The 26,990-nt window shown below is 41.2% G+C and overlaps 1 protein-coding gene across 9 annotated transcripts in view; it reads left to right on the top strand.

Moving 5' to 3' along the window:
* Positions 1-26,990, top strand: part of MTUS2 (microtubule associated scaffold protein 2) — a 249,671-nt gene that overhangs the window by 163,544 nt on the left and 59,137 nt on the right. For all 9 annotated transcript variants that reach the window (XM_027677805.1, XM_027677803.1, XM_027677802.1 and 6 more), the window contains one exon: positions 22,955-23,116. In XM_027677805.1, coding sequence (XP_027533606.1) covers positions 22,955-23,116 — 162 coding nt within the window. The remainder of the gene's footprint in view (positions 1-22,954; positions 23,117-26,990) is intronic.

Genomic DNA, 26,990 nt, shown 5'->3' with positions numbered 1-26,990 from the left:
ACAACTTATTCCAGTGTAAATTTTTTTCTAATATCTAAACTCTAATATGAACCTCACCTGGTACAGCTTAAGGCCATTTCCTCTTGTCCTTTCACTTGAGACATGTCAGAAGAGAGTGATCCCTGCCTCACTACCTCCTCCTTTCAGATAGTTGTGAATTTGCTCAGATCCTCCTGAGATGTGGGAGGAGTGAAGTGAAATGTCACCTGGCCACTGACCTGTGCAGAGGCAAGGGCAGCAATGAGGCAGTTAAGGATGTATGGATCAAGAAAAGGTCCAGCATCCTTATTACAGCCTTACTCCAGGCATTGCTGCCCTTCCCACCAGCTACATTATGGTGTCACTACGTATGTTGTTGTTTTAGTCTAAGGCTTTGATGATTGTGCAGCAGCGGAATAAAACATGTAGCTTCTTGGCAGTATTGATTTCCAAAGATAAAAACCAGTCACTGACTCGTGGCAACATACTTTTTCCTTCACTGCAGTGTGCTGCACTGGGCTGTGGTCTCAGTTCTCACAGGAGCATTTCTTGCTGGAATAATGAGAAGTAGCTCTGAGCAAATAAGCAAAACTGAGACAATGTTGTGGTTTAACCCCAGCCAGCAACTAAGCCCCATGCAGCTGCTCACTTACTCCCCCACCACCAGGATAGAGGGGAAAATTGGAAGGGTAAAAGTGAGAAAACTCATGGATTGAGATACGGACAGTTTAATTGGGAAAACAAAAACCATGCAAACAAGCAAAGAAAAACAAGGAACTCATTCACCACCTTGCATGGGCGGGCAGGCAGGTGTTTAGCCACCTCCAGGAGAGCAGAACTACATCATACTTAACAGTGACTTGGGAAGTTCTTCTCTCCCCCAGCTTTATATAGTGAGCATGATGCCATATGGTCTGGGTTATCCATTTGGTCAATTGGGGTCACCTGTCCTGGCTCTGTCACCTCCCAGCTCCAGAGTGCTCACTGGCAGAGTGATACAAGAAGCAGAAAAGGCCTTGATGCTGTGTAAGTGCTGCTCAGCAACAACTAAAGCATCCCTGTGTTATCTACACCATTTCCAGCATGAATCCAAAACATAGCCTCACATTAGCTATTATGAAGAAAATCAACTTTACCCCAGCCAAAACCAGCACTGTCAAGCTGATTATTTCCTGAATCACTGGATAGATGCGTGTGTTTTGGTTTATTTCCAGAGAAATTATTTTCTTTTAACCCTTTTGTTCATATCCGAATGATGATATCAATCAGTTCATTGAGTGACTCCTCCTGTAAATTATAAATTTACAGTGTACCTTGTAACTAAAACCATTTTTTACATGCTTGCAGAACTCTTCCGCTTCATCAAATGCTGAATTCATCTTCCCAGAAAACAGTTTCTACTCTAGCATTTTTGCCATGTTTATTCTTTTCTTATTCCATTAACTAGGTAAGCAAATTGGATAGTCTGAATTTTCATCTAAATGTTTTCCCAATGTTATCAATAATTAATTTAACAGAATTACAAATAGACAGAAAAAAGTAGTAAAACCAGGATTTGACTATCCAGCAGGAAAACAAATATTCCCTTGTTTGTTTCTCCACCTCAGATAAACTGAAATCTCAAGCCTTCCCTTGGGCTTGACTTGGTGTGTCGGAAGAAGCATTCCCGGAGGATGCACCACGAGTTTTGCTCGGCCGCTGGGCTGAGTAGTCAGGATCGGGGCTGCCCTCCAGTGGCCATAGCAGTAAATCGCTAACGGGTTGCGCCGGGTCCATCTGGGAACTGGCGGTTTACAAACGCACAGTGCGCGTTGGAAAGTGAAAATCAATTAGTGTAGTGGAAAGTTGTATTTAAAAGGAATACAAGGCTGAGCCTGAATTGAATTACCTTTACAAACTAATTTTTTTCCGAAGCAGAGACTTGCAGTAAACCCTCAGAATCAATTGCTGATGAGCACTGACGTATGTGAGTCAATAAAGAAGTTGGGACCTCAAGAAAAACATTTCTGTGCAATGGGCTCCGTGTATCCAGATGATTTGTGTGGTTTTGCTTAGGCTGGTTGGTTCCCAGGCCATTTCCAATGCAGAGGTCTGTTGTTCTTCACTGTGATTGACGTTTGTATGTAACGGCTCAGAGGAAAGCAAATGACTCATCCCATACACTCAGCACCCCTCCACAGCACACATATGCCTTCACACCGAGAGAGCTGAAGAAGAGAAAGGAAAGAAGAAAGTCAGGGGAGACCACCCACCCTCTTTCTATCAAAAGACTTTGCTGGTCTTTCTTGGAGAAGAAAAAGTGCATGGGGATCAAAATGTGAGTAGGGGCTGACTATAAATCAAATACTTCTGCATCATGTGTGTACTGACTGTACACTTTGGCAGAGATTTTAGAAAATTCCTAGATGCTGTTTAGCTACTCATTTAGGATATTGCTCAATGATTTGCTTTTCAAAGGTTTTGCTTATCACTTTCTGAGGAAACCAGCCCTAGCACGTGCTCCAAACTGAGGCATTTGTGCTAACCTCAAAGTCAGGAAAATACATCCCCTGCTGAAAGGTAGGAAGTAGAAAGGTGGGGAGGCAGCAAGGCCAGGGAAGAGCAAGCTCTGGGGCTGGGCAGCAATGGGCAGGGTGGCAGGTAAAGCAGCACCATTCTCCTCTTGCAACTGACAGCCAGGACAGAGTATGGTGGCACCAGCAGGTGAGCTGCATGGGTGGACTTGTGAAGGTGCCAGCCTGCCCCTGTTTTTGGCAATCTTCTGTTGAACCCAATCACCTGTGTTTGCCTCAACAGAAGCATGCTGATGTAGGTACAGAGCAAAAAAGGAGAGACTAAAGTGTGGCACTGCTGGTGGGTGCTAAAAGGTTACATGGGCACAAGTAAAGATCAAAGAAACCTATAGAACTGAAAGACACAGAGGACTGCTTTGCACACAGAAAGTACCTTGAGCAGAGAGACCCCAAACCACCAGGCTTTTGCAGCTGGAAAAACCATAGGAGGAGGGGAGGTTTCACTATCTTTTGCTCTATTTCTGTGCCTTTTTTTTCTCAGCCTCTGCTGCTGATCACCAGTGAAAAAGAAAACTGGGTTAGCTGGATGTGTTGACTGCCAGCAGGGCTGATATTTTGTTCTTACATGAAAAAGAATCACAGCCATTTTCAGCCTCATTGTGTTAAGGGCTGTACAAACTCAAGAGCTCTCACAGTTCTGCTTTTTTTCTTCTTGAGGTGTTTGCTACCTTTGAGTGCTCCTATTTAAAACTATGTCATAGATACACCTATACAAAGTTTTCAAAGAATTGTTGTTGTCATAGTTGTTGCTAGATATCAGATATCTTTGTAATTGTGACTCTTTTCTATCTCTGATTCATATTGTACCTCTGAATTGTTTCCCAGCCCTGCTAGAGGAGGCCCTTTATAGGTGCTTAATATAGACTGTTGTATTTTCAAAACCACTTGAAGTGTAAACAGTTTAAATGTTTACAGAAAGGGAAGCATAAATAAAGAGAACTTTTATCTTAGTGGTTAGTAGCAGTTGTCAGATACTGAGTCTATTAAATATACTCTGGTAGCACTTATTAATATAATTAATTATATATATAAATATATATATAAATATAAATAGATAAGTTTATAAATAATTAATACTGTCTTATCTGATCCAGGAGGTGGTAAGGATAGTGATTGTGAACCAGCAAGTCTCTGCCTGTGTCATTGCTTGGCTAAGCTATGGTCATGGTACACTCCACAGTAAACAGCTAGTGGCTTTAACCCTTGCCAGCTGACAAGTGTCCTTTCGGGATTGTCTAGCCCCTGGGGCAGCCCAGTAAGACTTTGTGCTGTAGATGTCCACCTAAAGCCATGCAGGCTCCAGGCAGCTGGGATATTAGCTTGCTATGCTGTAAACCCAGTTGTGATTTCCCCAATACCAAGGGACTCAGATGCTCTCCATCCACTTGGCACTTTGGAAGTACCCAGGAAGCCAAAGTAACCTGTCAGCAGATCTTCCTCATCTCTTACTGACATTTTTCTGCTTCTGGGAAGCAAATAGAAAACATAACCCTGTATGAATTCTTGTATGCAAGTGTGTGTTTGTTTACATATAATTTAGGATGCTTGATGGTCCTGGTTTTGTGGAGGGAGCCCCTGGGATATCCAGGCCTCAAGGCTCAAGTAATGCTACTAAAAGACTTGTATTTACCTTCTAAAAAAGAGTCAGAATTTCAGAAGAGAATGTTCCACCACATAAAGAGTCTTACAACAACTTTGACAGATAAAATGGAGGTTGACTTTGGGTCATAATGACATTGAAGGCAATCATAAGGCTTTAAATTAATCAGACATGTATTAAGCATAGCCTAAAAGCACTCCCACTCCACTAATCGACTCAGAGTCATAGCTTTTGAAGGATTCATCTAGCATTTAAGTTAATAATATATCACTTAAAAACAGTTAATTTAGTAACAAATGTATGACAGCTGAATTTTTGTTGAGCCTCTTAATTTAGGACTGTACTCCTGCTTAAATTGGAGTGTCTGCATGGCATTAGAGAGGCTTCCCACGGCTCACTGGTTGGAAAGCCCAAACCCATGCTTCCTTTGCAGTATCAATGCAGTCATTTTGACAGAGACAAGGAAAGACTTTTCCTCCTTCCTTTGGGTCCCAAAAGCCATCCTTGTTGTTCCAGGAGATGTTTAACTTTTAAATGTGATGATAATGCCTCAAATGTTTGGGGTTTCTCAGGTTTTTTTCATTATTTGCCAAATAAACAAAATTTGTGTTATTCAGAGGGATTGGTTCTGTATTAATAAACTAAAGTTTCTCCATCTCTCTTGCATTTTGAACTGCTCTGACAGAAAGAGCCAATCCAGATTCTATGGGTTTCATAGAAGTAGCAGCTTGATAAAGGCCAAAGATCCAAATTAGTGCTTTCCACTGGCAAAAGTCCTATCTTGTGAGCTCAGTGGTGCGGGACCTGTCTGGCCTTCTGGCACAAAACCTGCCACAACACCAGAGCCTGTATAGCAGTTAGAGGCTTTGGAAGAGGAAAGAAGGTTCTCTGGGTCATTTCTGAAGCCTTTTCAGGAGAGAAACACTGAAGCTGCAAACACAAGGAGGATCTGCGGGTACCATGGTAGAGGCTCATGATGTATCTGATGGAGAGCTGGGAGCATTGTTCTGGGAATAACTGGTACTTGGGTGTGCTGTCATTATCACTGCAGTGCAGATGTATAAAGCACACAGCACAAATTCAAAGGAGACCAGATTTCATTAGTCCTCCTATTTGCAAAACAGCTTCCTGAAAAAATAAATAGATGGGCAGAACTTGGCAATGATGCTGACATTGTTACATAGAAATGGTCTTCCGGATCACCCAAAGCACAAAAAGTTTTTGGATTTATTGCAACTCCCTGCATTCTGCTAACAAGAACCAGGTGAAATCCTGTTGGAGGACCACCACTGCCCCCAGTTAATCTAATTTAGAGGTTTTTCAGCTGAATATGTTACATTTCCAAACTCAAAGGAAACCTTTGTTAAACAAAATTTTAGAGAATACAAAGAGGATAAAAACCCTGTCTGGGGTGTAGCAGTTAAAATTTCTTTATGAATTTGAACAAAACCACAAACCTTCCAGAGAAACCAGCAGTATCTGATGTGTTGAATAATCTGAAAAAGACAGTATGTTTTTCAAGCTTTCCATTCTCTTTTCATTGTATAAACAAGAAAACAAAACCCAAAACAAACTCCGGAGGAAGTTCATTAAACCCTGTCATGTAAAACCAGAAGAAAAATTTGTTACCACTTATAAAAGTTGAAGCTGTTTGCTTTTTTCCAGCTACTGAGAAGCTACTGACTATTTTTGAGGTTGGGATTCTGGTGGAGTGCATCTTAATTTTGAATGACGGCTGTACTTTGCTTAGGAGACATATAGTCTATAATACAAAATATTTTTTGTGTGTGTGTTCTATGGGGCTAATAGTGTTTCTTGCTCTCAGACAACATTATTTGTAATTTGCAGTCACAAAGAAAAAATAATCACCAAGTACTGAATCTCTACATGCTTGTTCATGGCATTTGATTAAACACAGAATATCTCAGTTTGATATAATGATCCATGCACTGTAGTCTACCTTCTTCATCTTGGGTCTGCCAGGTGTTTGGTGAATTCAAGTCACACCAAAGGAGCTAGCAGAGCCCACCAAGGCCACTGTGCTGCCCACACCTTTTGTTAGAATGAGCCATTTGAAGGGTATTGGATTATTAAATTAGGTTTGTTATAACACAACTAGGAACAACACCATTTGAGAGATGTTTAAGCAACAGGGAATAGAATGGTTAAGGTTTGAAAAGACCTCTAAGATCACTGAATCCCATCATTAATCCAGCACCACCATGTTAACCACTAAACCATTTCCCCAGGTTCCACACATTTTTTTGAACACTTCCAGGGATGGTGATTCAACCACTTCCCTGGGTAGCCTGTTCCAATGCCTGATCACTCTTACAATGACAAAATTTTTCCTAAATCCAATCTAAACCTCCCCTGGAACAACTTGAGGCCATTTCCTCTTGACCTGTCACTTGTTACTTTCAAGAAGACACGGCCCCCACCTGGCTACAGTCTCCTTTCAGGTAGTTGTAGAGAGCAATAAGGTCCCCTCGAGCCTTCTTTTCTCCAGGCTAAACAACCCAAATCCCCTCAGCCGCTCTCTTATGCTCTAGTCCTTTCATGAATAGATACCATCTGCCTGTACAGGCTGTGAGACACGAGTGTTCAGGCACAGTTCAGCCTGAAAGCTGCACTGCCAACAAAATCTGTCCTTTGGCAGCAGCCTGGACAGTTGACAGTGAGTGACATTGGCCCACCTCATGTTTGGACAAGAGTAGTTTCTTATGCTTACAGGACTGTAATCACAATCCTTTTATCCTGCAAAAGTAGCAAGAGGATATAAGCTCAAATGAATTTTGCTCTTAAAGAAAAGAGAGTAAACTCTCCAATTACCAGTACTAGCAGACTCACTAGCCCAAGTTCAGCTCAGCCCTGGCAGAAGAGGGTTGCTCTTAGTTACTTTCACACCCAGACTTTTGCAAGGAACTGCTGTGCTGCACAATTTTTATGCTTACCATATCAGAAGTCATTTGTATGTCAAGCATCTGCTTTTTGTAATGTGAAAAATATTCTGCATGTAATGTAAATGCTCCTCCCACACACCCTGGGAGCCCATTAGCAGCTTTACTTTTAGGGAAACAGCATGTGATTTGGGAAATACAAGTCAGGAATTGGGGATTTCATAGCTTAGGCTCTAGATAGATCACTCAAAAAAAGTTCATCTTTCACTGTTGCACTGCCAGGTGTCTCAGGTCTCAAATTCCACCTGCAAACCAAATCTGACCACTCTCATCTTATCTATCTTAATATCTTTCTGCTATATTTATACTGGAATATGCTCAGAATTGCTTATTAGAGGAGTAAGTGTACAGAACTGTACTGCTACCAGATTCAGTACTCCAGTTGTGTGTCAAATATTTCTTCTTATAACCCCTGTGCAAATAGTTTTAATTTTCAAAATTTCCCATTATTTTAAAAATGCTGTGTGTGGATTATATGTATATATATATATACGTGCGTATATATAATAGAATTTATTTTTCCAATTTCAGTGTGAGTGCAAATTGCTAGGTGTTTTGCTCTGAAAATTCATAATTGATCCCCAAAAGTATTTAAAAAATATTTTAAAGCACAATTATTTCCCTTCAAATTTACATCCATGAATTACTTATTATTTTGCACATCTTTCCTCCTGTAGGCAAACAGCAGTGGTTGCCACACTGTTTTAAAATGAAAGCTGTCAAGATAAAGGTGGGTTTCATTAGTGAATGACTGCTGTGATATTGCACTGCAGGCAGTAGCAGCGTGGTTGGATGTGGCTTTTAACAAAGATTTCTTACATTTACCAGAATTTCATGGGTGCAAATGAAAGCAGATAAACCTCATCTCACCTGCTGATAAGCTTTTTTTCTTAACAGTATCTAATATTTACCTTTCATCCCAAGCAATTTGCAGTTAATTAATCTTCATAGCTCTCTCACTAAAATAAGAACATTGACAAAATGATGCTGGAGAAGCTAGGCTGATTCCCCAGGATTTGCCTCTAACACAGACAAAGTGCTGACTTACTAATCATCACATACTTTATTCCATTTTTCAGTATGAAGAAAAAGTCTTGATAACAAATATCCGATAGTCTGAATCTCTGCAGAAGATCCTTGTAATGGTGGCAGCAGGACACTGACTGCAGAATCATACTTTGGGATCTCTGCTTCCTTTGTAGGGAAAGAAACTGAATAATGGTCACCATCTGAAACTTGCAGCATCTTCAGTAACATCAAATTCATTATCTACTGTCACTTAGGTCACAATGAAAAAATGATGAAGATGACAAAAGATGAGTAAAGGAGCTGTGGGTTCACCTTAGTTTTGACCAGTAGTTGTAGTTCACTCTTCCGGTGAGCCCCTGTTGTGAGCCTGCGTCCTGCCCTAACTTTCAGGCGGGACTGGAAATATGGAGTGTAGTACTGGGACAGCCTGGATCACCGCTCCTTGAGGGCTGTTTGGATAATTCAAGTAGCGGACAGCAACTCTTTGTCTCTCCCTTTTCTCCACCAGCATGTAAAACACTTGTGCTCACTTGTGTGACTCTCTACTGGCTATCAAAATTACAACAGGTAAAATAAAAGGTACTTGTATTATAGAATCACAGAATGGTTTGGTTTGGAAGAGACCTTAAAGATCATCTGGTTCCAACACCCTGCCATGGACAGAGATGCCATCCACTAGATCAGGTTTCTCAGGGCCCCATCAACCTGGCCTCAAGCACTTTCAGGGATGGGGCATCCATAACTTCTCTGGGCAACCTGTTCCAGCACCTCACCACCCTCAAAGTGAAGAATTTCTATCTAATATCTAATCTAAATCCGTTCTCCTTCAGTTTAATGCCATTCCCCCTTGTCCTATTACTTCATGCCTTTGTAAAAAGTCCTTTTCCAGCTTTATTGCAGGTCCCCTTTAGGTACTGGAAGGCTGCTCTAAGGTCTTCAGGAAGCCTTCTTTTCTCCAAGAAGTTGTTCTCTGCCTGAGCAACCCTAGCTCTCTCAGACGGTCTTCATAGGAGAGGTGCTCCAGCCCTCTTTGTGCCCCTCCCCTGGACCTGTTCTGACAGGTCTACATCTTTCTTGTACTGGGCACCCCAGAGCTGGATGCAGCACTCCAGCTGTGGTCTCACAAGGGGGAGAATCACCTCCCTTGACCTGCTGGCCACATTGCTTTTGATGAAGCCCAGAATGCAGTTTTCTTTCTGGGATGCAGGTGCACACTTCTGGCTCATGTCCAGCTTTTCATCCACCGGAACCCCCAAGTCTTTCTCTCCAGGGCTGCTTTCCCTAAATTCTTGCCCTGTTTTCTGGTTTTGATGCAGAAAAGAATAATGTTCTTTCTCCAAAGAGCCTCATCTATATCTTCCACTCCCTCCTTCATCCACGGGATTTAGAAAATTTGGAAGGAGACAGTCTTGGGGTATGGTCTTGCTTCACAGATCCTAAGGAGTTTACAAATAAGATATACACGATTGTAACCAATATTGGCCTTTTTGCAGTTGTAAAACTGTTCTGTCTCCTCTAAGAGCCTCCTTGTCTTCAGTATCAGTGCTCTAAAGCTGTGCTAATACCCACATGTTTAAATGTCGAGGACTGAGACTCAAATGACCTGAGATATTTGTTCATGTTTAACTGAGAGAAGGAGGAGCTTTTTAAGCACTCCTTAGAGCAAAGGCACCTTTAACCTGTATGCCATCACAGCAGTGTAATGTGATATACTGTTCATGCCCTTTCATAAAAACCCCAGGATATTTCTTTAAAAGGAAGATGTTGGAGATGCTCTCAGGCCACATATAAGTGCTGAAGAAGGTTAAAAAAAAGTACAAGTTTCTTTTATAATAGTAGCAACTGAGATTTTTACATTACCACCTGCCTTCAGGGGCCAGGAATATAAGAGAAACACCAAGGGCATGTGATGGTCCTGTCAGATTGTGCCACCGTGGAGGAGAAGGAAACTCTGCAGAGCCAGCAAAACAACACAGGACAGTCTCAAAGGCTGATCTGCTACTTCGACTCTCCTGAGGCCTCTGCCATTCATTAGCAGGGCTAAGAACTATCCAGCTCCTCCTCAAGAGTACGGGGGTGTTGGAGACCTTTTCCTGCAACTCAAGTACTATGGAAATCACTTGAATTACAATTTTTTGGTAGATTACAATTTAGTTGAGTATTTCTGCACTTGTACTATACACACAGAGTTAATTAAATGTGCCTAAAATACAAAAGGACATTATTTGTGTTGGTATAAAACACTACAGATCATGCTTCTAACTGTACTTTGTGCCTCTTTAAAATAATTTGTACTCATTCACCCCCTCACCCCACTCCCCACATACACAAACCCATTCTTGATCCTGTTAATAATTTCAGGTGTCTAAAAAAATATACTGGGATTTAAAATTGTACGAAATAAGAAGCTGTACTTCAATAACCCATATACTAAATGTATGATCAAAAAGCTTTCATTTAAGTAGTCTTTTATAAGTCTTAACTACAAAATGATTCATACAGAGGTGAAATTAATAGGATATTTCTTGTTAATCCTGCAATTCAGGTTTTCACACACCAGAAATGGGCAAGTGAATTTATCTTCAAAGGTGCTACTTAAGAAAAAGAGCAATGGTGAGGGTGCAAGTAATTATGACTCTTTATAACATCAGGACCTTGCTTTTTAAAAGCAATGGATTTAGAAGCATGACCTTGTCCAATAGAGCAGTGTTATCAGGTGTCCCAGCCAGGCCAGGTGCAATCCGCACAACCATGTTTTCCTTTCAGAGAGGATACTGTGTTACCCACTGCTTATGGGGTTTTTAACAGACATCACAAGCAGAGAGGCTGTTGGAAAGGATGTGGAAAGATCTGCCCTTGCCAATTATGGCCCTCAGAGGTGTCTGGGTGGTACTTTCTCATCCTTTCCCTCTCTTCCTGACTGGACACACAGCTGTGGTGTGGCAGGGGCCAACACGTAGAGGCAGAACGTGTCTTTTCAACTACCAAATATTTTTCCTGGGCACCTACAATGAATCAAACTTCATATCATCTATAGGTCATTTGCAACCTTTAAGCCATACACAGCTCATACAGTTTTGTTTGCTACATAAAGACTAGGTGGGACATGCATCTTCTCCTGGCATCATTGGAAGGCCTTGCTTGAGGGCAGTTTGGTGGATCCAATGAAATACCATTTTGTTGTGCTTCTTTACACTGGTTTCCTGAGTGCTGTTGGAAAGTACAACTCCACTTCTTCCCTTTCTATCTGTACGAAAGAGTTTGTAGTCATCCCATGTGAATTTTCCCACCAAGTTTCTATAATTCTTATGGCATCATAACTCTCAGGCTGGTCATTGAGTTCCAGTTCCTCCTGTCTGTTGCACAGACTATGTGTGTACTTGCCTTTGAAAAGAGTTGGGGAGCATTTCTCACTACTTTGGTAGGTGCACTCATCCACCCTGTTGCTTATGGATATACAGATGTTGCAACTGTGGACTCTACTCCCCAAGTTTAAAACACAATTCACTAAGTACGCCAATCTGCTACCAAAATCCTCCTGCCTCTTCTAGACAGGTGAATCACTTCTCTCCTGAATAGTCTGTATTTGTTGAAGAACATCCTGTGATGTTGTAGATATTGATCTACATGATGCATGAGCTTCTGCCTTCACCCCTATCCCAGACTGGCAGCACAGAGGAGATCACTTGGGCCCCTTGTTCCTTCCACTTGGGCCCCCAGGGCCCTGAAGTCCTGTGTGATCTTGTCCAGGTTTTGCTTAACTGTGTCTTTGGTGCCAACATGGAAAAGAAATAGGGGACTTTTAACCAGTTGTGGCGGTCTCCCTGTGACATGCCAGATCTCCTGGCAAGCAGCAAACTTCCCTTCACTATCTATGAGGTCAGCAGATGGGTGACTCGGTGCCTCAATGCCTCTCAGCAGAGAGTCACCCTCTGCCAGCACTCACTGCTTCCTTCTGGCAGCTTTTAGCATGTGCTGCTTGTGTAGTTTCTCTGTGTGAATCTTGCTCATGGGCTGTGTCTGATGCCAGCCACCTGAAAGGTGTTTGCATGTCCTTTTCATGGTGCTCCTGGTGGCTGCACTCCCTAGGGGCCAATTCTATGTGCAGCTTCACTGTTCCACTCTGTCTGTGCCACTATAATGCTATGGAAGTCAATTCTGCATCCTCCAATTAAATGGCCTTACATTTTATTACCTATCAGTAGCATTTATTGTGATAAAGAGAAGCTGCTCAGTTTAATACTGCTACTGCCAGTCAGATAAATTCCAATACACAGGAGGAAATAATTTGTTCTATAAAGGCACTGTCATTTTTTAAGAAACTACCTCCTCTATTTAACCTTTGAGGGTTTCAACAGAATTTTATTTTTATATACTTTTAAGAGCTTTCCTTTTGTGAAATAAATGCAGTTAAACATCTGTTCCCTGCAAAAGTTTATAGGTCAATTGGTATAGATTACTTTAGTTCATAGAAATATAATCATAGCTAAAACATTTTGCAAAACTAATTTAGCTGGATCACTAAGTCATAGCATTTAGTATTGCTAATTGCAATATTAGTTTATTGTAAAATAATTGAATTTTGCCCAAAATAATATACTAAAGGCACTGTTTGTAGTAAGCATGAGATAAGAAAAATTTTCAAGAGGTCACATAACTGAAAATTTATGCCTACTCTCCATGGATAATGCCATTTATAATATAAGCCTTTTTTGCTCTCTCTGTGTTTCTCTCTCCAGTTGTTTTTGAATTGCAGTTTTATATCCAGGCTCCTCATAACTGACAATATTTGTTAAAGAAAACTTAGTTTGATCAAACAGGTTAAGATGATTTGTGAGGAAAACAATCAGCAGAATTCTATGAGTCAAGCTTATTTTTGGAACCTTAAAATACAGTAAAGCCAGCACAAGGGAAAAAATAAAGCTTTACACTGAAAGATGTTTCCTGAATGTTGAAACTCTGGACTACATGAAAATTTTTATCAGATTTTTATTTTGCTATAGATATTTTTTTTTATGACATCTAAAATAGCCACAAAACACAGATCTAGACAGCAGTCAGTCCAGAGCAGCACTGTACACATTGTACATTACTTACAAAGGAGTTGATGAAAGTTAAGTGGGAAAAGCAGGTTCTCAAGTGCATTTTCTCTTGAATAACATGTTGTCCAAGAGGATGAACATGATCTGAGCACAGCAAATAGCTGCTCTGAACAGCTTAGATGACTCCCTGCCTGTCTCCAAAACACAGCTTTGGTCCCTGTCACCACCTTTCTGCTCTAGCCAAAGCACTGTTCAGCATTCATGGCAGGTTCTACTCTGCTGCTTGCATCCTTAATACTCTGAAATGGAGACATCTATGGGTTTGAAACTCCTTCAGGGCTGAGATGGTGATTAAGAATAAGTGGTGTGAGTTAGATTTGAATGTGAAATGAAATAGGAGTTAAGTTTCTAAGCAGCTTTGAGGATCTGTGCCTGATCTCATAAAGGGCAATTAACTAGTGACTAACTGGGAACTTTCGAAGGCTCTTCCATCCTTGAGGTTTCAGTATGACATCTCCACTCCTTCACGTATACTGCATGTTCTGAAGCCATTGTTATGCCAAGGAAGGAGTCAGACACATTTACTAGCTCTTTGATCTAGCACAATTCCATGTATACTGTAGCACCCATGTTGTTGTGGTTTGGCAGAGAAGGAGCAGAACTGAATGCTACCAGACCTTAAGCACTGATAATTGCTGGGCATTGCTTAACCTCTCCTAGTCTGGTGAGCTGTGGCAACCAGTATGGAGTGCTAAAGCTGGTGGAAATTCATTATCACAATTGAAATGTCGTAACACTTTTACCAAGAATTACATATATCTTTAAGTGTAAAAATATGGCACTCCAAGCCAGTGTTCAAGCAAATTAAAAGCAGCAATTCCAGGGAAGAGGCATTTACTGATGATAAAATGCTGTAAGTGTCAGCAGATGTCATTCCCTATAATAAAGCACGTGACTCTAATTTGGCACTTCTTGCCATCGGGAGGAACCTCTTGCAGAGCAGATGTCACTTCTAATCCTGTCTTTCACTGGTGCCTGTGCCCTGTTAAAACTGGTATGCCAATTCAGAAGCAGGCTTAGTGCCATTAGAGCAGATGGTCATGAGCACAAGTCATGTTACAAAGCTGGTGCTTCAAGAAATGTGGTGCTGGGACTGAAGGACTACCCAGGAACATCAAAACCTTCCTACCCAGGAAACTTCCCCCCTAGGTACTTTGATTCATGCCATTAATGCTTTAGTGGTAGTAGAAAATTGATGTTATCTATATCTTCTTTCTGGTTATTTTAACTTTTGGCCAACTTCTTGTGATCACAGGGATCATTCTGACAGCTGAGGGCATTGGGTCGTATATTTGTCTTTGACAAAAATGCCATCAATGCTCAGTGTTACCTTGAGAGCTCTGCAGCGCCTGGGAATTATTGTGGTGTGGAAGAGTACCCTGATGGGCAACAAGGGGGAGAAGTGGCCCTTGGACCTGTATTCATTTGTCTCCTTTTTAATACAGTACATGACTGTGCCAGACAAATACCTGAAGTAAATCTGCTCGTTACTTCACGTGTTTTTGTTTAGTATAGAGACTAGCATTTTGTCTAAAACACTCATCGTAAATCAGACTTTTCTTGCATTGCATTGAAGGCAACATTTCAGTTGCCCTCACTGGGAATCAAATACAGTTTTTCTTACAAATTCGTCCTTCAGTAACAGTTCATTTCAGTAAATGTACCGAACGCGGGATCCAAAAAAATCTGTTGCTTGGATATAGCTACTTATTTTCTCTCCCAAAATGAATTTACTGAGGGGAATTTAAATGCTTAACTGACATGTAATATGTTTTTCTTAAATTGTGTCAGCAAGTAGAGCTTCCAAAACACTATGAGTACTTGTTTGCCTTCAAGTGTACCTCAGGTTTTAAGAACCAGCTCTTGCTACAACTAATTGATAGACTTCAGTAAATACACAGGAAGATTCTCATCTGATCTGTTAGAAATGTTAATCCATATGTCAAGGAGAAGCTTACAGCAGGTGTGTTTCTCTCTTCTCAATTAGAGAAGCAAGTATTTCTCCAATATGGAGTCCTACTGCCTCCGCTCCTCAGAGTACCACATGAGACATTTCAGTGGAGTATTCGTAACATGTTTCTTGTCACTGTGATCAGAGTCATACACTGAATGAGGAAAGCTTGTAGGGAAGATTTGGTCGTGAATGACCTTTGATAATTCAGCTTCAAATAGTGCCAGGAGATTGCCCTTTCGGAAGTTGGATACACAGTGATGTCTGAGGCCCATTTTAAAATGTCTGTGCAGTCCAGGTATCCTTGGAAAGATTTCAGCAAACTTATCCTTTCTGACAAATATTACAAATGATCAGCAAAATACTATGCTGTCTTCACTCTATGGCCTTAGGGGCTTTAATTACCCAGCTATGCAAAAGCGCTCAGCTAGCCGAGCAGCTGTACAATCCACCAGGGGTAGGCAAAGCTACCACCAACATACAATGCAATTTTATTACATAATAAAATGCTTGTCTTTTCTGATAGAGATGTAACATTTCACCAGAAACCCAAATAAAACAGGTTATCTGATTTGAAAGTCTGGCATAGTAAGTAAGTTGTCTGCAACTCCCACTAACACATACAGAAATTTTACTTTGTGGTGAAATTTTCACCTTGCACAATGGGGCTTGTAACAATTCAGTAAGGAGCAACTTGTAACTCCACTCAAGAAAGAAATGCATTTAGCCAGATCCAAAAATTTATATTTTAGTTGGTGATATGAAATGAATTAGTTAGTATTGATACAAGCAGGATTATCAGCAGAAGGCTGTATTTCTACTATCTCTTATGTATGAAAGACACTGAAGATGGTGTCTGTGCCACAAAAATTAATCTAGATTTCAAAAACTCAGTCTCATCAAAACCAGTCAAACATATAGGAAGGAGCTTTAATTCCACTTCACAGACACAAAACATCTCCGCTTTTTTTAAACCCACTCCATTGTAGGTGAGGCTAAGCTGAATGACCTCCTTTGCCAGTGGTTGGGAGCATACACGGCCCAGCTCGGTGGATGCTTCTTGGCTGCAAGTCCAGCTGTCCTGGCAAGCCTGGCTTCCAGGCTAAGCCCAGTCTCCTGGCCCCTCACTCAGTTCTTCACACTGTGGCTACCGTTTGGGCTGCTCTAACCTCCTCAAGAAAAGCTGTTATGATTAGACTGAGTGGTGGCAGGATGAGCCAGTCTACACCACTCGGCCAGCTTTTATTTAGCAGCATGGATACAGCCTGGTGAACCAAGCCTCAAAGAAAGGCCATATCTGTAAGGGCATCCTGCTGTGAGTAGGGTTGCCAGTGCTGCCCTGGCAGCGTAACTGCCACCTGAGTTAGGAAAGCACAGCCTGAAGAGGTGATGCTTCCCTCTGTCCTGCCAAAAATTCAACTTCTGTCTTTTGCTTGCCTGGATCAGCTGCAAGTGCAGAATACAGCCTCTGATTGCAGAATCAGTCATGGACAGCTGGAGGTGAAGGAGAAGCCTACCAGTGCATTTGCACAGATATGCTTTTGCAGCTCTTCTGGTGATGGTCAGTTTTGCAGGGTTCCCACCCTTCAGGTGCCCAACAGCTTTCTGCATGGCCAGATCCAGGGGGCCAGAACCATCTGACTGCAGATGTCATAGGACAAAGGTGCTTGGATTGAGGATTGGAGGGCATGGGGAGAAGGATGGACATGCAGCAATCCCCTACAGACCTGATAGTGTACAAAAGCCATTACTGATCACACAGCTGTCATTAATCATCAATGAAGGCATCAAACTCCCTCCCTAGCAACGAAGGGGCTGTCTCAGAGGTAGTCATCAGCAGTGCAGAGACCCAAAGCTATCTAAAACCCTGAGAGCTGGCTCCTGTGCTGACAGGCACTGCAGATTTGGCTCCTTATTTTGTGGGAAATTATTAACCTAAAAATTCAAAATTCAGGTTTCATTTTTGAATGTTTAGACTTCTGAAAAATCAGCTTTTATAAAGGCATGTTGTCAGGCACAAACCTCCTCTAAAATAAATATGTTACAGGGGATTATTTCTCAAAGGGTGGGAAACCTGCAAAACTGACCATCACCATTACTTTTTGTCTGAGCCAAAAAAATGCAATGGGAAGCTAAGTAAGTTAGGCATAAACATTGTGTGGACAGCAATCCTCAAGCCTCTTCTTGTTCTGGATGGAAAAGAAATCTGTCATCAGCTGGTCCCTGATCTCTTGCACATTTGGCCTATTGTATCAAGAAATACCAGATACTGGCTCTCTACAAAGAAAAAAAACTGATTAGCCAGCTAGTAATCTTATGTACTATCATAACATCTTAGTAGCATGGTAAGCCCTCAGGACTAATGATCACATTGTACCACTTGGTCAATGGCTTTTTTTCCTGCTTGAGCTACAGAGCTGTGTGTTCAAATGTGTCTCTTGAAAATTACACTGTGCAGTGTTATATTGAAATAAGCCATGTTGAACTTCAAAGCAGTAACCCCCTAAAACAGTGAAATAAAAATCTCAGCTGATAGCTTGCATATCTTGCAATCATTCTATAAAAATTACTTACCACTTTACAAATAATAATCAGAAATAAAGAATGGACATTAACTGAAGGGTGGACAAATGTTCCAACTTAGGGTAAAGTGTGTCTTGCTGGTTTTGTTTTTAAACATCACCTTATTATTCACAGTAGTTTAGGTATTTTCCTTATCAGATCATTTCCCATGGCAGTGATTTTAAATTTCACTTTGTCCTTGTACTTGTGCTTGAAAACTGGGGCACAAAAGTGCAGCCTAGTAAAACCCAGGGGAATAATACATCCCAGTGTTTTGCAGGTGGAAAAAAAGTCCTCATTCATTATCAGGTTTTCCTGCTCGCTTCTCTGTCTCTGCTATTTCCTTGCTGTGTGAATTTGGAGAGTGGCTCAACTCCTTTTGTAAAGCTTCTTGACTTCTGTGAGTGGAAAATTCTTTAGAAATGCTAAGTGGGATCACTGATGCAACAACTTCATGCAATACCTTCATTGTCATTAACTTGGCATCAAGAAGTATCCAAGGATCTTTTACATGGAAAGGCCTTCCTATAACCCTGGGTAAATGTTTGTCCTTCAGTGAACATAACACGATACCAGCATGTTCCTAGGGTCTTGGGTGTGATTACAGCTGTGGTGGGAGCTAACAGCTCTAAGTCTACTGCCCACACAGTGAATGCTTGACCTGCTATGCAGAGCTGGAAACTCACTCCATGTCAATAGGCTTCACATTGCTGCCCACAAGTCAGGGAGCTGCAGAAGCTATAATACTCTTCTGCGATTTGTCAGCAAAACAGAGACCCGTAGGTGTTGTCAAATAAGCTACTTTTCTAGAAAGGATCTAGTTCTCCAACAAAAGGAGACTTTATTGCCCTTGATTGCAGACAGGGAAATCTGTAGCTGTGGGGCTCCAGAACACAGCTCTTCCTATCACTGTCTCATCTCAGATCAAGACCTGCCACGCAACATGGCCTAATTAATTTCTGATCAAATGCAGAATTCTTCCCATCCATGTTCCTGCTGGTTTTATGGTCATATATAATATAATATGATATTTCCATCCTTTTTAATAAATATTTCCATCCTTTTTTTTTAATAAATATTTGTAAATAATTTCAGAAAAGGATCATATACAAGAGACACAAACTCTGAATGACATATACAAGAGAGCCTTCCTTTTCTGAGCATGAGGAGCCCCTGAAGCGAGCTGTGGCAGGGCAGGGCCAGAAGGTGAAGAGAACAGTGGCAGATGTGGAGAGAGGGTGGTTCAAAGCCATCTGGGAGCCAGTGGGATTTTGGTCATGGTTTTCTTTGAACACACAGTCTGCAATAAGTTCCCAGCCCTGAATTCTGCATGTCTACCAGCATAAGAATGTAGGGGAAGAGTGGCTGCAGCTGGGACTCTACAAAGTAACTGCAACTCTTCAAACAACTATTCTTCTTTTCTGTATTTTTTTTCACAAGCAGAAGAGTAGGATTCCTTGGGGCTCCTAGTGAGGAGATGATAAAACTGAGGCTGAAGGCCTTTAGCTCCAGCAGATCATTAATAGTCTGCTAAACACTCTACTGCAAAGTCAGCAGTGCTGCTTCTTATAGAGCACAGAGTCTGCAAAAATACAGGGACTTTTACGTAGAAGCCCCCAAATGACTTGCCAGGTGCTTCAAAGGCAAGCAAGATAGAATGCCAGAGTAGAGGAGTAGGAGGGAAGAGGTACAATACAACTGAGGATGTGATCACTTGGAAACTGTTCACCCCCTGCACATATGGTGTTTCTGTACAGACTTTCACTGAAAAATAAGAGCTGGTATTATGGGAGGGCAAATGCTACTAACTCACCTGTGGTGGATAATAGTGGAAGGCATTATCCCCTGACGGACTGAGAAATACCATCTGATGAATAAGCGTTCTGATTTTCCTACAAGTTGGTTCGTTGAAGTAAAGGAAAAACTTTATGTTCCTCTTAGACCATGAGGAATATGTATTCTTTTAGATCTTTAATTTAATTTATTCTTTGAATGCTATTTGAAAAGAAATATGTAATCTAGCACCATATGTAGCAAGGTGGAACTCACCTTCCCCTGCTCCTGGGAAACTAGAAGCTGTCCCAGTGATATCTATGGAATCGGCAAACATTTGGTTTTGTGACATACTATGCACACATATGTTGTTTTATCCCACTGTCTCTTTCCAAACTCCATCTTTGAGTGAAGAGCAAAATAGGAGATACTACAGTGACCTTATCTCAGCAAATCTTGGTTATAGTGATATTGCTATTGTGGTGAGTTGACTTTGACTGGCTGCCAGACAACCCACCCTTCCGCTGTCTCACTATCTCACCTCACTCTACAGGACAGGAAAGAAAATTAGGTGAATGTGTTCATGGGTAGAGATAAAGACAGGGAGATCACTTAACAACTGCTGTCACAGGCAAAACAGAGTTGACTTGGAAAAATTATTTAATATATTTCCAATTAAAATAGAATTGAATTGTGAGAAAAAAAAAAAAAAGGACAAAAACCCCCCCAACCCTAAAATAGGTTCCCCACACCCCTTTTCCCCGGTCTTGACTTCACTTCTCCCTTCTCTACTTTCCCCATCCCACATCCCTATTAAGCAATGCAGTGGGAGGAGAATGGGGGTTGCAGTCAGTCCACAAAAGTTCCTCTCTGCTGTTTCTTCCATCTCACACTTCTTCCCGCTCCTGCATGGATCTTTACCCAGGGCTGCAGTTCTTCAGTATAAACCTGCTCCAGTGTGGTTCTCATCTCCAGAGGCCACAGCTTCTGCCAGGAGCTCTCCACAGAGAGGGCTCTCCACAGACTGCAGCTTCCTTTGGGCCATGTCCACCTGTGCCAGTGTGGGGTCCTTCATGGATTGCTGTATGGATTTCTACTCCACCATGGTCCTCTCCAGCAGCATTTTGCCCTTTCTTAAACACATTCTCCCAGCAACATCTCCTTTTTGGCTGACAGGCCAGGCTCTGCCCTGTGATGGGTCCATTGCTGGAAGCATCCACACTTGATACAGGACAGCCCTGTCCTCCCCTGATGCAGGCTGCCCCTGTGGCCTCAAGACACCCAGTACAGTGATGCAGCTTGTCTCTCTGAGTCCATTTCTTAATAAAAGATCAAAAGCTGTATCACTTTTTTCTTTGCATTTTTCCCCCAGAGATGTTTGTCCACCCACAGCACAAGGTGCGCTTTCTCAGCTTTCTCACCCACTCATTTATGTAATTAGCAGACCTCTTATGCTGTGTTTTGTGTTTGTAGCTGAGAGCACTTTAGCTTCAGTACCTAGAAAACCTTTTTAGTTGGTTTTTTTTTAGTAAAAATTATGTAACTCACCTGGGCATTGTTCTTCAAAGCAGGAATCGCTTCCATTCAGTCAGATTTGTGAGTTTAAACTTCTCCATGTAATACATTTCACAATTGAGAATAAAGGGCTTACATTAGAGAGGACTTGAACAGAATTGCTCTTCAAATAAAAAGACTAATTTCCTCTTCAAGGTTAGTGCTGAAACTTTTAAACAAATAGCTGAAGAAAGAAAAAATTTTCTATGAGTGGTGCTACCCAAAGTGACTGGGTGAGTACATATATGAGACCACTTTAGGAGTGTGATGCAAACAGCCTGAGGTGGTCACACATGCTGCAACGTCCTCCTGACACCTGGTAGAAGAGATGTCCTCGTGCACAGCTGCAGAGGAGACTGAGTTAGGCTGGGCCAGATTTTCTGCTGATGTGACTTTACTGAAATCAGCAATGTTTTGTCAGTGGATAATTCAGCACATAATCTTAAAAGTTTGTTACACGGGTTAAAAATCCGTGTAGTTCGGATATAAAACAGTGATCTGATGTGCTGAGGGGTTGTTATGTGCACAGCAGTGTGAAGGTGACAAGTGCTTCCGGTCTTTCTGTTCCTGCATAGAGTACACTACACTGTTTTGTTTGAATTTTTAATGTAGCTTGACAAAGGTCAAATATATTTGTAGAAATCCATTTATGCTGCAGATACACACTTTAAATTAAGACTTATATGCAAGAGCCTTAAAGGCACAGCAAAACTTACAGCTATTTTGTCAGAGCCAAAGTTTTATTCTTTCTTATCAAAATGTAGGATTTTCTTTTCCAACCTGCATTTTTTTTCTAGTAAATTTTCAGTAAGAAAGGCAAATGTGAAATCTCTCCTTTACTTGCACACATTCAAGAAGCCTATGTCTTAAAAATATTGGAGACTTGGACATACCAATTATTAAAATCATGCTATCATTTTCCTGCAGGTAGTACCTAAACAATATTGTATTATATCTTTATAAAACAATTGAAATAAGAATTATACCCTTTTCTAAAATCCTTGTATTTTTTTGTCGCTATCTCCACTCATTTTTTCAAACAAAATATTTATCTGCAAATGTTCAAATCCAGATCTGCTGTAATCTTTTGCTCCTCTTAGACCTTGTAGACAGATGGGTAAAGAAGACACTCTAACTTTACCTTTCTCAAATGTTAAGAAAGGATTGTTTTCCTTATGTCTACAAGGAACCTAGGATGCCATTATTCCCTAGATGGCAAATCCTTGAGGAAACCAAACCTATTAAAAGTTTTGAAAGAAGTCAATATAAGGTGGAAACCTTGGCAACCTAAGATTTGTTATGAGAATATGATTGAGGTGGATGTAAGAGTTAAGGCAGAATTTTTTTGTTCATTTTTTGTCTTATTATTCAAACATCTGAATGTGATCTGAGGGACTTCTTGTGGGAAATCCTACCTGGGTAGAGAATTTAGAGCCTTGCACCACCCACTGAGCACTGCTATTCTCCTTTGTTCTGACAACCAGTAGCTCTCAAATGTTAGGGTGAATGCGTAGGTTGGCTCCTGTAGTAGCTCCAAAGCCATAAACAACTTGTCCACACAAATATATAGAAATTTCTTGGTTTCTTTTTGAGCCTTGTACCCATATACCTTCATGGAACTAGACCAAAAGCAGATCTTAAGTTCCTATTGGAATCAGATTCCAACAGTTGCCAAGAGTTAAGTAAGTTGTTGGGAACTCTGTATTTCTGCCTAAATGTTTATATTGGACAAAGTCTGTGTAACTTCGCCCAAGTCACAGTGAGAACATGTCATTGTAGATTATAATTGCTGATAGATGTTCAGTCTGTATGCCACAGTTCACATACATTTTTTATGGACTTATAATTATTGCAGTTTTGGTCTCCTGCAGGTTCCAGCTTTGGAAATGAAGAGCAAGCCACCCCTAAGGCATCTGCACCTTCTAAAGATGTTCCCAAGGGCAGCAGCAAGAGCACGACACAGGTGTCAAGCAGCACAGCGACTCCACGCAGGAGCTTACTTCTAGCACCAAAAACTGCCACAGCACCTGCTGGTAAGTGCTCCAAATTTAAAAAACCACCTGCGTTAGGTGAAGAAATGCAGAAACCTTATTATGATACTTGCTTAATTAATTTTCTTGCCATTCTTGGGCACGTTGCCGGTGTGCTGATTTGAACTCTCTTTACTGTGGTCTCTTTGAAACACAGCTGTAATCTCATTTTGTGAGCTGTGTTTGGAGCTGAAGGCATTTACTGTCCCTAACTACACATGCCAGAGATTTAGTGTATGTTTTATTGTATATATTTTTGGAAACATTGCATTGCTTTAGAGACCAAAGCATTCCATTGAGCAGATAGTTTATTGCTAGGTATGTTTGCAAGGATGAGAATGCTGGCCTGTAGGCTTTAGCAATCTGTGGTATGTTCACTCAGAGAGGCAGAAGGAGGCAAGCAAATAAAACAAAAAAAACCCCTAGTCTTGTTTCCAAATTGTTTCCTTACCTAAGCCCTCCTTCTGCTCAATCCAGTTATGTCTCAAATGACGAATTCCATCAAGTTCAGATTAGATCTAACAGTTTAGACTCCATAATAAATAATTTTGTGTAAGTCACCAGCCCTAGCCAGTCTGGCTCTTTTTCAACAGTCTTTCATCTCTATGTAAGTTCCATTGGATTTGATAACATACTGCAAATGGATCTGGGAAGAAAATATCAGTATAAAATACGACTTTATGAAGACTTAATGAATTCCTTTTTCTGGTCACCCAGTTTCAAGTTAGATTAACCTGTTGTGGTGGTTTAACCTTGGCTGGGCACCAGGTGCTCACCAAAACAGCTCTATCACTCCCCCTCCTCAATTGGACAGGGAGAGATAAGTACAACGGAAGGCTTGTGGGGTAAGATAAGGGCAGAGAGACAACTCAGCAATTACCATATCATAAACTTGCCTGTTTTATTCTGGAAGGAAACTAAACATAAAAGTAGTGTTACCTGTCTGTGTTATGCAAACGGTCAGACACAGTTCCTGAAAAGGGACAGCTGGCAAGTTTAGAAAGTTGTTATTACACATGACAGACAGAAGCAAAAGAAATTATATTAGTCCAATGCATTGGTTTAATTTTTTATTAAACCTACCTAGCCAAAGTAGCAGCAGATATATCAGGGGGATGTCATGATTTATCTTTTTATTACAACAATGTAATTGTTCCTCACAATGCTAAGTATCTCATGGGAACAAAGGTTAAAATAAATCAAAGCAATGATAAAGACAAGGGTTTTTTAGCAAGTCTAATCTTGCCTGTATTGCAATAGTATATGAACACTGTGTGTAGATCCCAATGTGATAGAGAGCCCTATAGAATGTAAAATCTTCTGGTTTAGTATCCTTTGGACAGTTTTGCACATCTTTTAAATGATGAAGCACAAAGCCATCCTTTTAAAATTGAACTCTTCATTAAATTGTAAGGAAGATGCTACAGATCAAATGAAGCAAGTAGAGGAAGGTCAGTGAAGTGTTTGTATTGCTTTGGGCTTTCTGATCCCAGGCAAACAAAGGCCCTTTACAGTTATGTCAGATACCATAATTTAAATATGGCAGAGAAAGTGCATGGGTGTGGTGAAAAGGCCAGTCTCCAAAAGAATGTCCTGCAGCAGACAGAGGAGGTAAACACTGTAAGAGACCTGCTTGTTTTGCCATTGCAAAGTGGAAATGATCACTAGCACAGGCTACCAGTCTAAACTGGGCAAGTCTGGCATTATTGCTGGACATCACAGGGCAGAGACTGATAACGGTAAAGGAGCAGAGAAGTAAAATCAGTGTTTCAAAAATGTTTGAAGATACGGTAAAAATTGATTAACACCCCCCACACCTTGGGTCACTGACACTGCTGTGTCATAAAGAGGATGAGTGTCATGCCTGGGGAAGCAGCCAACCTCACTGCTGCCACAGTGAGGAAGCATTCACCAGTGTTCCAAACTGAAAGATGAAATGTCTTGAAAACAGTGGAATAAATACATTTCTTATGTTCTTCCAAACTATTCCATAATGGCAACTGCATGCATGGACAGTTTGAAGAACAGAAGAGCAACCATGATGTAGGAAGACAGAATAATAGGAAAAACAAATTACTTTAGATGTTCTTCAATGAATTAATGACACAACAGATTATTTTACATCGAGTGACAATTTTGGATGTTCTTGTGTAGAAGGTAGTCTTTGTTTTCAAAGGGAATGCAGTTACAAGAGATCCAGATGCAAGTTTTGAAAAGCACAACCTTCCTGATACATGTGCTTTCATTTATATGCTGGATTAAGGGGTATTTAAGGGAAGACTCAGTGTCAACAATACATCTCAAAAAGTCTTAGCTGGACACAGATTTATCCTTATCATGTATCATCATGTACCTCATTATCAACATCAACTGTTTTTTAATAAATGTGTAAGATATCCAGCTCCAGGTTGCCAGGGTAGCCTTGTAAGGCAAAAGAAGAGGTGGCTCATCTGACAGTCCCTTCCTGGGAAGGACAGCCTGAGTCTTGTGAGCCTGCTTGTTGCTTACTTGCAAATGGATCATGAGGACAGCATCTGCAAAGGATTGATTGGTGGGACACATGTTTATCCTCCATCTCAGACCAGTTTCTCCATAGCTGAACTGGCATCAGCCCAGCTCCACCATGAAGTCATGGCTGGAAGGAACTAAGTCAGCCCTGCTGCAGGAGACAAGAACGAACATTGCACAGAGGCTATGACAAAGGAAACAGGGATGGTCTCTGCCATGGATGGGAGTTTTTAGCTGGGAGTGAGACGTATCTTTGTACCACATACCCCTCTTCATAGATGGAGGGAAGTCCCTGTGTCCAGAAGAATGGACTTAACACAAATCAACACCATATTGAAAGTGAGCCATATTTTCCCATTAAAAAAGAACAAATCAATAGCATGACCTTAGGATTTAATTTTTCATTTGAGGAAGAAGTCACCAAACTTATTCAATCAAAGTCCAAAGCCCAGGCAGTCCCTACTAAAGTCAGCCATGTAGTAAAGCATTTGAAAAGTAGAGAAACTACAGTAGTATCTGCAGAAGGCAATGTTCAGAGGCAGCAGATTAACAACTTCCTTCCCTCATAGGGGATTTCTTTTGCAGATCGCTTAGATTAATGTTCACCACCGGGCAACTCAGATCCTACATCAAACCAGGACCTAACTCTGTCATAATGTGGGCAAAACCCTTCAGTTTGACATGGTGCAGTTAACGGTGGATGTGGTGAGCCCTTCAGGGAGTATAAGAACTACTTGTGTTTACCCCAGCATAGCACACCACAGCAGTTAGTAACCCAAAAGCAGCATGTCTGTGCTGTGCAATGGAAGGGGTTTTCAGACAGGCAGTGATTCCTGAGCTGGTGCTGACAGGTCTGGAGAGTCAAAAAGTACAGCACCATGCACCTGCTTAGACCTAGAAGCAGGATAGGTCATTCACCCAGCTCCGTGGTCAGTTGATTAAAATTAAATTACCTTAGACCTAGGTTATATCCTGACCAGGAGCTTTGACTTCATCTGCTCCAGGCTTCTGCTTCTGGAGGGGGCTCAAGATTGAGGCTGTATCAAGCTTGGGAGTAAGGTATTCTAAAATATAAAACCATGCTGGTAGCCACTCAACAGCATGAATTTGGCCTGAAATCACTTCCTACAATTCCCATCTCATACTCAGGTTCTTCTGTGATTTTCTGGGGAAAAGTCCTAGGGTATCTTAGCTTGCTGCAGACCTCAGATGGACGGTTAGGTGAGTGGAAAACCGACTCAGCCGTCAGGCTCTGTGTGTTGTGATCAGAGGTGCAAAGTCCAGCTGCCAGATTGGAATCCATTAGGAATTGATACTGGGCAAATACTGCTTGCCATCTCCATAAAAAACTGAAAAGTGGGATAGAGCA

Source organism: Neopelma chrysocephalum, unplaced genomic scaffold, assembly GCF_003984885.1.
Source record: "Neopelma chrysocephalum unplaced genomic scaffold, ASM398488v2 Primary Assembly neopelma1_43, whole genome shotgun sequence".
Lineage (NCBI taxonomy): Eukaryota > Metazoa > Chordata > Aves > Passeriformes > Pipridae > Neopelma > Neopelma chrysocephalum.
Note: the sequence above shows the minus strand (reverse complement) of the source record. Positions and strands in the feature narration are given on the sequence as shown.